A 14,402-nucleotide genomic window follows, 5' to 3' on the forward strand; every position below is an offset into this window, starting at 1 on the left:
TACTATTCCCTTATATTACTAAATAAATTGAGTCTAAGTCATTTTACACAGTAGCGGCTGATAGCAATACACAAAGTGCACTATTACGGCAAAACAACATGGGATTTAATTTTCACTGCCATAATAGTACAGCAAAACACATCTAAAGGTTAATAAGATTTGACTATATATTAATCATTCACGTTTAGTAACAAAGGATAATGCCTAAATAAAGTTAATGTTTTCTTTTTTTCTTTAAAAGATAACAAATTAAATTTAGTAGCGAGTTAACAATCTCATGATGCCCGACTGCAATTTGAGCTAGAACCTTCTGAGTGAAAGGCTGAGAAGAAATGGAAAATGTACTATTTACACAATACATTGGTATAACAAATCTAATATTTAATAATGATGCAAACACAATGATTATTTCTAGAATAAATCTTAATATTCAAGTTAAACAATAAATATATAATATATAGAATACATACTTACATAACATGTAGGCCTGATTAAATAATTGGAAATACTTTTAAAGATCCTTTAAGTAACCAATGAAAGTAATGACTTGATTTCAATTATTACCAGCACTGATGGCAGAAACTGACCACAATAAGTACCCCAAACCCCAATTTTAGATTAGATGAAGTGTAAATTAATATATAAATATAATTAATTTACAAAACAGTTTGAACAGATTGTGAGTTAATTTACATTTAAATGAAATACTGCATCAAAAATTTAATAAAAAATTTTATTTTTTTAAATAATCATCTTTTTAACAGAACACATCATAAAGTTCAAAGTAATGAGCATAAAAATCAACATTTTAGTTTAGGTAGGACTTAGGTAATTTATTTCATTATTGGAAGATAAAGTTTCCCCTAAACTGCTGTTTTTTAATATTATCTGCAACAAATTAGCTTGCTATAGACCTCCAGCTTGATGTGACAACATGCTAGGTTGTCATTATTTTTTATTTTTTAAAGATAATTGTTGCCACATTACCAAGTAACTATTGCTATGGCTGACTTAATCCTTCCAGAATTACATTTTTCGCAGTAGTATCAGGTTACGGCAGAAATCACACATTCAATTTCACACATCAATTTTTATGTGCTACTTGTCAAACATCTTTAGAAGGAATAATAATGACATAGATGCACATTCTATCTAGAATATTTTAAGTAGTGTTAGCACTGCTAATAGTACAATATAAGGTATAAAGGATGGCTAGATAACATCTCCTATCAAACACTCCACACACGCCCTGTTTGTCAACTGAACTTTCTAAACTTTAATGAGTAATAATTTAGGTGATGAGAATCATGTACACTTTAACTCATAACTAAAGAACATTGTAAAACTACAAGTTTTTGATCTCTCATGGTATAGTAGTTCTCCATTCTGAACAAACCAATAAACATACAAAACATTTTAAGAAATTACCTTTCTTATGAGACAAGATCACAATACAGGCTCATTATAAATGAATGAATATGTAAATATTGGCCATGCATTCATTCAGACAGAAATGAAAGTACTATTATCCAAAGAAATTCTACATTTTATCCAGTTAAAAATATAATAATCAAAAAAATGTATGATCACATTGTAGTGCATTTAAAAATTTAGTTTTTTTTGTTTTATTTGATGCCATCAAACAAATCTTTTAATACTTTTTTTGAGGCAGTTCTGAAAAAACTTGTTTTTTAGAGGTATCCTGAAGATCTTGCAATAATCAAAACCACTTTCAAACTACAATTTTTACAGGATTTATTAAGATACTTGTCAGCTTCATTTTAAGAACAGTTAATAAATTATAATATTAATGCAAAGTTTTGAAAAGCAGATTTTTTATTACAATTTTCTTTACTTACTATTTATTATTTAGTGAATGTAACAAGAGAACAAATTTTTGCCACATTCCTCTTTTATACCAGTGAGCAGTATCCAAATGGAATCTGGCAATGCTGCACTTCTTTTATACCCAAACTATATGTAACAAGAGGTTGAATAAAAAACACTCTTCAAAATATCATGTAATATTTAATTTATAATACTGAATGCATAATGAAGCTAGCATAAGATACAGAATACAGATACTTGTCCTATATCTGTACACATTGCTGTTGCAAACATAATTCTTTGCAAAAAAAAAAAAAACCTAAAATACAGAAGACAATAAAGGCTAAAACCAAAAGATATGAAGATGATTTGAGCTTGACAAATCAGTTTAACATGTTTACTCCTATGCTAATATTAGTATATCAACATCCTCCTCATGTTCAATCTGAAGTTTTTGAATTTTTTAAACTATAACTAACCCTATAATATTATTTACTGGTTTTTGAAAAAAATTGTTTTTGACAAAAGCCATCAAATATGGACAAGAGGTATAAAATTTACATTTGATGGTTGTGCCTGATGCAGTGGAAGCTAAGTACATAATACTACATTTATTGAGTAATAACTGTGCCTGCCAAATATAAAACCTTTTGGCTCAAAAGTGACTTTTAGTAAGTGCATATACATACATATTGCCACCGAATGGCTTTGACAGCACATAATTCATAACCTTGCGGTGGTCCTGAAAAGAGCTGTTTTTTAGCGTTAGCTCTGAGAAGGGCTGTTGTTTCCGGAAGCTGGTCTCCGGCGAAGTCGGGGAGTTGCGACTCATCCATTGAAGTCCAACCAGCTTTCCCTCAGTGGCAGTTAGGTCCCCACTACAGCGTGGCAGTGGTGGCCCCCAGAGTCAAGTTGGCATCGATCGTCTTTCGCTGTTGCAGTCAAGCCTGTTCTCCCTGAGCAATTCCACACTGTGCCGGCTCTTGCTGCTGAGCCTGGCAAGCTGGAGCTGGAGTGGGAATGTAGTGTCCACATCCAGCGGCTCCCTCAGCAGGCCAGCCAAGCGAGCTGGAGCTGGAGCAGGAATGTAGTGTCCACATCTAGTGGCTCCCTCGGCGGGCCAGCCAGACCTGCTGCTCCGGCAGAGATGTTGGCATCCGCCAGGGGGTCCCACATTGAGCTGGCCAGGAGACTTCTTCTTCAGGTGGTGGTCGACGATGAATTGCCAATTCACTCTCGTGCACGCTCTTTTATAGGAGCCTGAGGGTGTTGGGGCTGTAGCGCTGCTATGGTGGGAGAAGTGCACGGTCATCTACACTGTGGGAGTGATGCTTGTATCCATGCATCTGTACACTGTGCCCCCCTCTCACATCATTGCTACCATTATTGCCAGCTGATATTAAATTAGGCATATATGTGGTAACAAAATATATAAAATTATAACTATAGGCCTTTATGCACATATTAAAATTTTTTTTCTAGTATGATATGTATATAAACTCATAAGTTTCTAAAAATTAATATTTCATATTTCTTATTGAAAGAAATAAATAATGATTAAAAATCATTGTAGTATAGTAAAAATGAATTAATGTAATTACACATAAAAATTTCTACTGCATTAATAGGAATTTTTTATAATCAGTAAAAGTAAATCAGTTATAATGTAATAATACATTAATTTCTAATAGATTTTATTGTTTAAATACATACTATTTATTTTTTAATAGTCTAAAAATGAAGAATTATATGAAACAATTTTATAGTTTTTTTTATTTTTTTAAACATTATAATTTAAACCAGTTCACACAGGTTGAAACAAATGAATATCTTTGAAGAGCCAATCCAAAAAAAAAAAAAATATATATATATAAGAAAATATTTTATCGCCAAATGGGTGAGAACAGTCTAATAATAATTATATGATATTTCTATTGAAAAACTCACTGACTAATAAAGTAAGCAAGTATGAGGTTTATTAATGTAATAATACATTAATTTTAATAGATTTTATTTAAATACGTACTATTTATTTTTTAATAGTCTAAAAATGAAATATTATATGAAACGATTTCATAAATTTTTAAATTAATATAATTTAAACCAGTACACAGAGAATGAATATCTTTGAAGAGCCAATCCAAAAAAAAAAAAAAAATAGGAAAATATTTTATAGCCAAATGGGTGAGAACAGTCTAAAAATAATTAAATGATATTTCTACTGAAAAACTCACCGACTAATAAAGTAAGCAAGTATGAGGTTTCATAAAAAAAAGTACATGGAATTTTTAAATTTCCCAGGCTGTATAGATACAACTGGTACAATTTTTTTTGTGGTGTTGGTTAACTTGTCCCTAATGTATGCTTATATTGTCAGCCATATTGAATACTTCGTTTATTGTTGGCTGATGAAGAATATGTTACATGTGTCTTGGTATGGTCAGCAATTTTAAACTTGTGAGAAAAAATGGAACTAAGAATTTGCATTAACGTTGTTTTAATAATGGAAAAAGTGCAGCACCATGTTGAAAATGTTGCTTTTGGAAATTTTTCTAAGAATAAAACAAGCATTTACAAGTGGTACAAACCTTTCCAAGAGGACTGTTAAAATTTTGAAGATGGAGGACGTCCCAGCACAACAACTGATGAACACATTGATAAAGTGAAGAAAATGATTTTAGACAATCGCTGAATCACTATCAGAGAGTAAATAAGGATTCCTTGAAGTTCTATGCTGTTTGTGTGAAGCAATCAGAAGAGAACATCCAAATTTGTAGTGAAACAATTCATAACAATTGCAACGTGATAATAAAACATGATCACACTTCACTGCCTGTTTATGAGTTTTTGTACAAAAACATTTTTATCATGCTTCAGCCTTCACATTCACCGGATATGCCCCCTGTGACCTGTTCCTATTCCCAACCTGAAAAGAACCATGAAAGACAATGTTTTGCCAACATTTAAAAGATAAAAGACAGAATCCCTGAAGCAGCTAAAGCCACAGGAAATTGTATCCCAGAGGTGCTTTGAAGATTGGAAAAAGTGCTGGCATAAATGTAACAACTGAAGGTGACAAAATCAATATTGATGAATAAATAAGATTTTTTGAGAAAAAACTGAAATTCCATATATTTTTTAATCAAACCGCGTATGAGAATTCATGACAGAAAATGACTATCTACTTCCCAAAATAAAAAAAACATAGCTATTTATGAAAACATTATTCATAAAAGGTTTTATAAATACAACAAAGGCAGTAATAATTTTCATCTATACCAGATCTAATTAAAAATCCAGATAGTAAAATTTTTAGAAAAAGAATTGTTTAAATACCACAAATACATTTGTAGTATGTAGTGTAATAACAATACACTGATAGCTGACAACAAAAACTGAGCCTTTCTAAATTCTGTATAGCAACAACAAAAGCATTTCTAACTTAATCCTTAATAATCAATACAATAAGAAATAAGACCAAGACCACAGTATGGCTAGCATATCAAATGGGAAACATAATTTCATCCACTGATGAAGGGGAAGCAACAAATGAATTAAAACACGATTAAGAATAATGTCTCAGAATGTAAAATTATCTAGAGTTGTAGATCTTGGAAGCTTTAATTAGTTAAATAAAGGCTTTCAAAATCAGAGCTATAACAGGTTTTTTCTTCATATTTATCAAAAAGAAAAAACTCAAAAAATAGTGTTTGACAAATACAGATTAAAACTGAATCATCAAACATTAACTGAAAACCAACTAAATTTTTATGTATACTTTATGAAAATCTGATGGTTCATTTGTAACATACTGGACATTTGATACCACTGTTTAGCAATGCTAATAATCACAGAGCATTGCATGTAATATTCAACATTATAATGCCGTGACTGGCAACAATTACTTTGAAAAAAAACCAACTGAACAAGAATTTTTTTGGAAAAAATTTTATTAGAAATAATATGTGTGAATGAATCATCAAACAGCACAAACTACACGGCATTTAATAATTAATTCACAATTTTCCTTTTATAAATATATATACATGAGCAAATACAAGTAATGTATATATATCTATATAATTTTATTTATTTTTTTCTTAGGTGACTTGCAATGGCAGTAAACAAGCCATAATAAGAGCCATTATAGACAAAATTATGACTGAGGATTACTTTACAAGTGATTAAAATTGTACAATATCAAATATGTCCTATTTAAATAAAACTTATACAAAAAACTATATAATCCTAAATAATACAATTAAAGAAATTTATTTTACAACCCAAACTTCTACACTACTGTAATTACTACAAACATAGTAATACAATAATTGAAGAAAAATACAAAAACTATTTTACAAAATACATATATTAACTAATCATAACATTACAATTATTTCAATTTTATCAATCCATTGGTATTAACCTTTTTAACAGCAGACACAGGCAAGCAGCATAAGTCATCAAAATAAATTTTATGTTAACAAAAGCTTTAAACTCAACTTCTAGACATAACTAGTAGATATTAAAAGTAAATTAAAAACATTCATATATGCTAAATATATTTATATATAAATAAAAAATATGATTATTCACTTTTTATCATTAATATTATTATTTTACAGTTATATAAAATTTAAGTGTATTATTTTAAACAAATTTATTGATTTATATATACACTCGCTTTCAATTTTGCTAGGGAATATTGTTGTTGGCTAATACTCATAATTTTTCTACAAATTTCAAGTACTGTACTACATTCTACTATTAGAAAAAAATTTTTAGGCAACAGAATATTAATTACAACAATTATAAACTCAACACAATAACTACTAAATATAAATAAATGTAACATTGTGATAGTTCTAATGAAAACCATTATCTAATTTAATAATTCTCAAATACTATGTTTTATTAAAATGATATGTTAAGTCATGAAACTGTAAATAATATCTTCTTTTTTTTTAATTTAATATTGATGTTAATTGAGTTTCCTGAGTCACTATCAGTTTTAGTTTAAAAATACTCCAATATAAATTATAAGTATCACATCTTAATAATAAAAATGACACATGGACAAGAACAACTCAAAACTCAAATATGAGGAATCAATATTATAATAGTAGATGAAAAATGAAATTGCTCTCATAATTATTGCTAGATATTTAGACACAGTATGATTCAGTTCATATGTAATGTGAACTGTAAAATATTCATATCAACATAGTGGTTTTAAATTTTTTAGGTCAATAGTTAATTTGCAGAAACTGTTTAATAAAGGTGCACATTTAAATTGAAACTGAAGAACAGTATTTTTTTGGGGGGAGGGACAAAAAAGTATTAAAATGAGCATAAGTAGATCATGAAGTGTTCATATACAAGTACAATGTAATATCTCATTTGACTAATAGTTGAATGGAATCAACATTTAAAAAATAGTTATACAAATTTCACAAACTGGAAGGCAAAAATTATAGCTGACAAGGGCTGTTATGAATTTGTTAAATGAAGAAGTAAAAAATATCATGTACTTTAATTTCCAAAACTGTACAAAAGGCAAATGTTCCAATATAAGATAACATCCACGTCATTAACAGTAAATGACAGCCATTTTCAAGAACAAGATGTCATGGCAGGCTTACTGGAAAAAGTTGAGGAGGAAATTACTTTAACTGTTTGCTTCTTCACTAAGCTGAATGTATTTCAATATCAATATGCCAAGTCAAATGAAATGAAAGCGACATTCAGCCTAAACGAAACCGCTCTGTTTACAACAGGGACTGAGTGAATAGTGAAAAACATTAATTTCAGGGAAACAAGACTGACTAGACCTGCTCATACCTCAGATTCTTCATAAGCGTCACAATCATAATTAATAATGCTACATACAGCTGTGTAAAGCAATATATTATCTTACGTGTCAATTGGATTGCAGGAAACAATGCACAATATACCCTGCCTCTATTCAATAAAGAAAATGATTTTCTTCAAAAATGAGTTTTCACAAAATGAGACGAATTTTAAAAGCAATTTATAATTTTTTCTTTCAAATGATACATTTTGTTTCAAAACTTACTAATAATTTTAATATACCACTGCATAGTAATTAAATTTCCTATGTAAAGTTTTGAAATTAACTTTAATAAAATAATCTATCTTAAAAAAAAGATAAATTAAATGAATTATATCTAACAAAACTAATATATACATGTACCAAGCAGAGAAAAATGTATAATGAAGACTCCTAAATACATGGAGTTATAGCAATTAGAATTAACCTTGATTAAAAGTAATTAAGATTAAGATAACATTAACTACTAATTATTTTTAATAGCTCAACATAAAAAATTTAATCAATAATATATTGAAAAAATAACATTTTAAAGTTCACTAAAGGTAAACAGTTCTACAATAATAATATTTTTCTACATAAATCTTTATAACAGAATATCAATATTAAATGATTTTTACTAATTTAATTTTAATAGGACACTAAAATCATTATATTAATTAAATTACTAAGAAAATTAAAAATACTAACTATTTTTTAAATATGGAAGTTATTTTTTTAAGGTATAAAATAAACCAAAATTGTGAAGCAATACAAAAGAAAGCTTTTTAATTCCAATACCTTATATAAAAAAATATACTATGTTACAATTAAAACATAAATCTATGCAGTAGTACAGTACACATTTTTAAAGCACCTAAATTTTTAGCAATGTAATAACTGCTAAACATAACTAGTAAAATAAAAAATATAATGGTATTTTGTAAAATACATTAAAAGGTCCTTTGTAGGATAGCTAACTACATCTGAAGCAAATCTGATGCACAGCAAAAATCATCAGAACGTCCAATTATAATCAGATCTACATGTAAAACATGTTGGTTAATAGTAACCTGGAAACTGAAGGTTTCCAGGTTACTATTAACCTGAAATAAGGATAATATGAAATAAGGATAAATACTAACAACTGAATCCCTGTTCAATAAACTAGGTCCACTAATCATATTAGCTAAACAACACAGTTTCATCGTATCTGTGGGCATTTATATTAGCTAATCACAATAGCAGTTGAAGCTACTTAAAATTTATTTAAAAATACAATTTAAAAAGAATATCAGTAGCAAGGAAAAGGAGGGTTTGGCTCTCAGGAATACATACTGCCCCTTTTAATATTTCAAAAACAAACTGAAATTGATTAAACAGAGCACATCTAATTTATTGCTTATTATTTGTAAATGTATATATGAAATATTCAAATATTACAACATACATGTAATACAATTTTGGTACGAAAATGTAATTAATAAATAAAAAAAAACCTCTCCTACAAATTACTAAATAATTTTCAAGTTACTTTTATTGCACTTCATACTTGTATTTAACCAGCATAAAAATAATGAATTCGAAGTAAGTGCAATAATTATATTTAAAAAAAACTGTTTATTCTTAGCCAGTATATAATAAATTCATAATAAAATAAATAACGACTTATAATAAACTTAAATAATTTTCTATAAACATTATTTATTATTACAGTAAATAAAAAAGTAGATTAAACAAAATAAACAATCAATCAAATGAACGAAAAATAATAATATAAAACTCAAGAGGTCCATCAATTTTGATGTTGACAGTACTACACTGCAATACACAAACAATTTTTTTCTTTATTTTATTATATTTAAATAATTTATATTACATTATTAAGAGGTGTTTGTTAACATCGTCGTTTTATTTATTCTCATATTATTATAGGATGGCTATCACGATTCACCATTACCGCTATCATCTCCATCCTCATAATCATCTCCAGACATTTCAAGATCATCATCATCTTCCAAATCATAATCATCAACATAAAAATCAGTCATATCAAGTTGTGCTTCTGGAGCACGCACTTTAGTTTTAATGCAATAATCTTCCAAAGTTGTTGGTACTACAACTCCATCCTTCTCAGCTTCAAGTCTTGCTCCTGATACTTGTTTTCTGAAAAGAAATTACAGCACATTTAAAATTTATTTAGTATCTTATTATCTATTAAAAAATTTATTTTAAATTAAATAATCAGTTGCACTTAAATAACCATGAGAAACAATATACAGGTGATTTGGTCTGGATAATTTTAAACAATTTGTTAATTACGACAGTCTGGATATTTTAAACTACCTTCATGAAGATACTAATATTTGGAATCATCCCTTCTTTCACAAAAAACACATTCTAAATTTAAATAATTCAATGAAGACATTTATTTCACTGAGTATGAAATTCTCTAATGATTTGCTTCATAAATTCTAAAGTTTTTTATCATTTTATTTCAGTTATGGCTCCTTAACTGTGACGCGGAAAACTAGAAAAAATTTTTAATATTATGATTTCTTTGATTCTGAAGAAGAAAATTATTTTAAATGCATGTAACATTTTTAGTTTTCTAAAAATACAAGTCACTGAATGTATTAAAAACTCATATGCATGAATATACTAATGACAATACAATTACAACCCAAATATTTGTAATCTACTTTTAAAGATATAGGTACAAAATATAAAAATAGTAAATTATTTTGTATAAAAGATGATGAAAGAATAGCTTACTTTTGAATCACTGCTTATTAAAGGAATTTATGACTGCACTTCTCCCAAAATAGCAAATCTTAATTGAAATAATATTAAAATATAAAACCTCTTTGGTAGCAGACTGAGGAACACTTACCAAATACTTTCAAAAACAGCAGCAGTTGATTGTAGGCGAGGGATTGTATACCATTACAAATTTGAAGCACATTGCTACTGTTACTACACTATATAAAACTTCATTTAATAAACTCGAAGTTTAGTATAAATGACAAAAAGAGATTCTCCAAAATTGTGTAATAGATATTAAGGTAACTCAGACTGTAAGAACATCGTAAAGATTATTAATATATGGCTCAGGTCACTTTTGAGATGAAAATTATCACTCCAAATATGTTGTCAGAGGTTTGCTGGACCGTAAACAGGTGGTATGGTTATAGTCAGTACAATATTACTCAGAGAACATTATGAGGTTAAAATAACCTTATGTAGAATTGCTATGATGATACTAGTAAAGGTAGTGAAATCCCTTTTAATACAGGTGTTCAACTTAAAAGAAGCCCAGTAATTATACAAAATGCATATTTTTGTTAAAAAGCACATATTGGTGCGAGATGGATAAAACATGCCAGTACAATTGGAGCCGAGTGGGGAGAGCTGCTTATTGCCTACACATTTGCGTGTTGCCAGTCTGTGTTGAGCATTGGCTTTTGAACAAGATTGCTTAATCATGTGTTATTTGTTAAAATGTGTGGTTAACTGTTGAAGACATGTATTTGCGATAGATTAGAGAAGAAATCTTATGTTGTGTGTCGGGGAAATTTCAAGGATAAATTTGAAAAGGAAGCACCAGTAAAAAGTGTTATTCAGAAGTAAGTTAAAAAAAAATTTGTGAAACACGTTTCAGTGTTGGACCAGAAATATGCCTGACACAAGTCAGTTTTAACAACGCAGGATGTTAAGGCGGCAGTTACAAGATCTTCTCATAAATATTTGTGGAGACTAAGCTGGGAAAAGAACATTTCACTAGGTTCAGCACTGCAGTGCTGTGAATGCTGAAATGTTATCTGCAGGTTTTCTGTGAGTTAGCTAATGCTGATTATGCTAAAAGGGTTCACTAATGTAAATGGTTCAAGAACTTTATTAGGGGCAACATTGGCATTTTTAATAAAGTGTTTTTCACAGATGAAATGAGGTTTCACCTTGGTGGGTATGTTAACTGTCAGAACTACCCAACCTGGGTTACTGAAAACATGCACATTTTCTTTGAATCTCCCCATCACCAACAAAAAATATATATATATTTATACCGTATGGTGTGCGGCTTGAAGGCAACAGATAATAGGACCCTTATTTTTTTTTAAACTGCAAATGCTGCTCTCTACCAAGAAATTATCCAACAGTTCAGAGCCTTACTGCAAGAGGATTGAGTGTGACTGCTACTTGTCATACAGCTCACTCTACTATGAGATGCTATAGGAGTTTTTCAGTGGAAGTATAATTTTTAAGGATTGTGACCACCAAGATCCCCTGATCTGACTAGTCAGACTTCTTTCTGTGGGGTTACTTAAAAGAAATTGTTTATAGGAGCAATCCACAAATCCTGCAGGAATTGAAGACAAACATTACCAACAATATCCAGGAAATAGATAGAGTACAGCTAAAAGAATAGCCAATAACACGGTCAAACGTATTGACAAGTGCATAGAAGTGGATGGAGATCATTTTCAAAACCTATAAATTATTATGTAAGTGTTTGCCAATAAACTAATGGGGGTTCATTTAAGTTGAACACTCTGTACAAGGAAATTAAATATTGCAGATATCATGACTGGTTTCATTATCTTACTGTGAATATACAGAACAAATAAAAATAATCTGATTCCTTCATCATAAAGTTACTGTAGTTGGATGTTAACCTACTACTACTTAAATAAAAAATAAAAACTTATGTAATGAGAATTTTTACGGGGAACATTGAGATACGTTTCAGTTCTTCTCAACCTTATAACCATTTAAAAGCCTAAACAGGGTTGGTTCTTTCAGTTTTATATTTATTTGTTGTCCAATTCATCTTTTGACCTCTTAGAAGTACTATTATGATAATAATTATCAAGTTCATTTTCATATACACTGCCAGAATCCAACACATCATTACTATCTAAATCTAATACATTGTTAGTGGGAGGGGGTAGAAATATAATAGGAAACAAGTAAGTAAAAGAAGATTAAGTGGGTAGGTGGTTATATCTGGAATGACAGGGTTCCAGGAGACCCAGGTTGGTTACAACCTGCTAGATAGTTATATGTTGACTATTCGAGACATACAGGATACAAAAAAAGGAGCAATAAACTAAATAAGAAGTGAAGAGCATTATATTATGTTATACAATAAATTTTAACCTGGAATCACTGCAAAAAGATTAGCGATACTTTCATTAAGTAATGTGTTGCATATATCCCTGTATCCATAAATAAGTTTATATAAAAGTGATTAGTTCAATAACTAATAAATAACCACAGCTGTGTTACACACTGAAAAAAATGTTTTTTTTTATAGTATGTGAAAATAAAAGTTTTATTTTGCCAGTGTTTTAATTCCTGAACTGATAATGCAGCTGCTCCCTCCATGTTTGCCATCCCTCCAATAGTAATTTCTTTTTTGTTTTTTTAATTAAGTACACCAATTAAGTCTTTTTTCTTTTTTCACTGTGGCAGGTATAAAACTATGAATTTATTATAATTAGATTTTGACATTTGAATTAGGTAATTTAGGTTTTATTTGTTAAATAAATTGTTTGTTTTTCCTCAGTATCTACTGATGATAATAATGATTCTTTAACAATTGAAATGACCATTTAATTTGAGATTTTAAGTAAAATTTTTTTGAACGGTTTTAAATTTTAATCTCATTTTCCAATTTATAATATAACTTATAATTGTTCATATTTAGTATTGTTTAGTCAGTAACTAAGCAGCCATTATTTTACTGTTTATTGTAATTACTGGTAGAAGTATACCTACCTATTAAATCTCTCCTGCTTAATCAGTAGTCACTGAGGTTGAATTAACAGCATATTAAAGGAATTACATATAAATAAAAAAGGAAGAATTGTAAAAGGAAAAAACCATAAAAAAAGTTCAGAAATTTGAAGATAAAAGGAACTTCATTAGCCAAAAACTTACATAAAACAAAAGAAACCAGAAATTAAGATAATTATATAAAAAAATAGATTAACTGCAAAAGAATATTAAAAAAATAATAAACATGGGTGAACCATAACAATAATGGGAAGCTGCGAAAAGTGAGGTGGCCCTCACCTCAGTGACTCTTTTCTTCTAGTCTTCAAAAGTGTGTATACAAATATCACAGTGTAATTACTGTAAGGATACTTCTTCACAGAAGAAATAGTTACTCTGTGTTTAAATTGAAATAAATTTATAGTAGGAAATGTAAGATAAAATTAGTTTCTTTGATTACAAAAAAAAAAAATTAATAATAAATTGATACAGTTAATGAAAATGGAGAATACCAATCTACTGTTATCAATAAAAAGAATAAATTGAATTTTATATATATATATATATATAAAAGAAAATTTTCCTGTCTCCTGTTTCATCTATTGTGGAAAAATTGCTATTACAAAAAATGGAGTCACTTGTTTTTACAAATTTGAATACAATGTGAAAATTTATGCAAGGCATTTATAACTCTTATTACCCTGAGATGAAAAGCACATCTAATGTTTTACATTACAAAGAGAATAATAGCAATCTGCAAAATCTTACTCAGTTCCAGTATTTTTTAATTTGTTTTTTTTTCTGTGAATAAATATTTATAACTGAAAATTTTGTTTCTATTTCTGCAGAAACTGGATGCAGATAAAAATGTGGCATAAAATTGTGGCAGATAAAATGCACAAGTGAAAAAAGTCAGTAATTTCATTTTGGTCAAAATTGGAGTGACACACAAAACCATCCTGAAGACCAG

The 14,402-nt window shown here is 28.8% G+C and overlaps 1 protein-coding gene across 2 annotated transcripts in view; it reads right to left on the reverse strand.

Moving 5' to 3' along the window:
* Positions 1-6,070: 6,070 nt before the first annotated feature.
* The window catches only part of LOC142322003 (ubiquitin-conjugating enzyme E2 R2), a 97,114-nt gene continuing 88,782 nt past the window's right edge, over positions 6,071-14,402 (reverse strand). Inside the window, exons 5-6 of one of the 2 annotated variants that reach the window (XR_012755758.1) lie at positions 8,764-9,823; positions 6,071-8,730 (exon numbers count right to left, since the gene is read on the reverse strand). Coding sequence is in view for 1 of the 2 variants with exons in the window: in XM_075360578.1 (XP_075216693.1) it covers positions 9,601-9,823 (223 nt within the window). In the remaining variant the exon portion in view is untranslated. Of the gene's footprint in view, positions 9,824-14,402 lie in introns of both variants that reach the window. The other variant, XM_075360578.1, reaches the window with a different exon arrangement.

The sequence above is a fragment of the Lycorma delicatula genome, chromosome 3 (assembly GCF_047948215.1).
Source record: "Lycorma delicatula isolate Av1 chromosome 3, ASM4794821v1, whole genome shotgun sequence".
NCBI classification, from domain to species: Eukaryota; Metazoa; Arthropoda; class Insecta; order Hemiptera; family Fulgoridae; genus Lycorma; species Lycorma delicatula.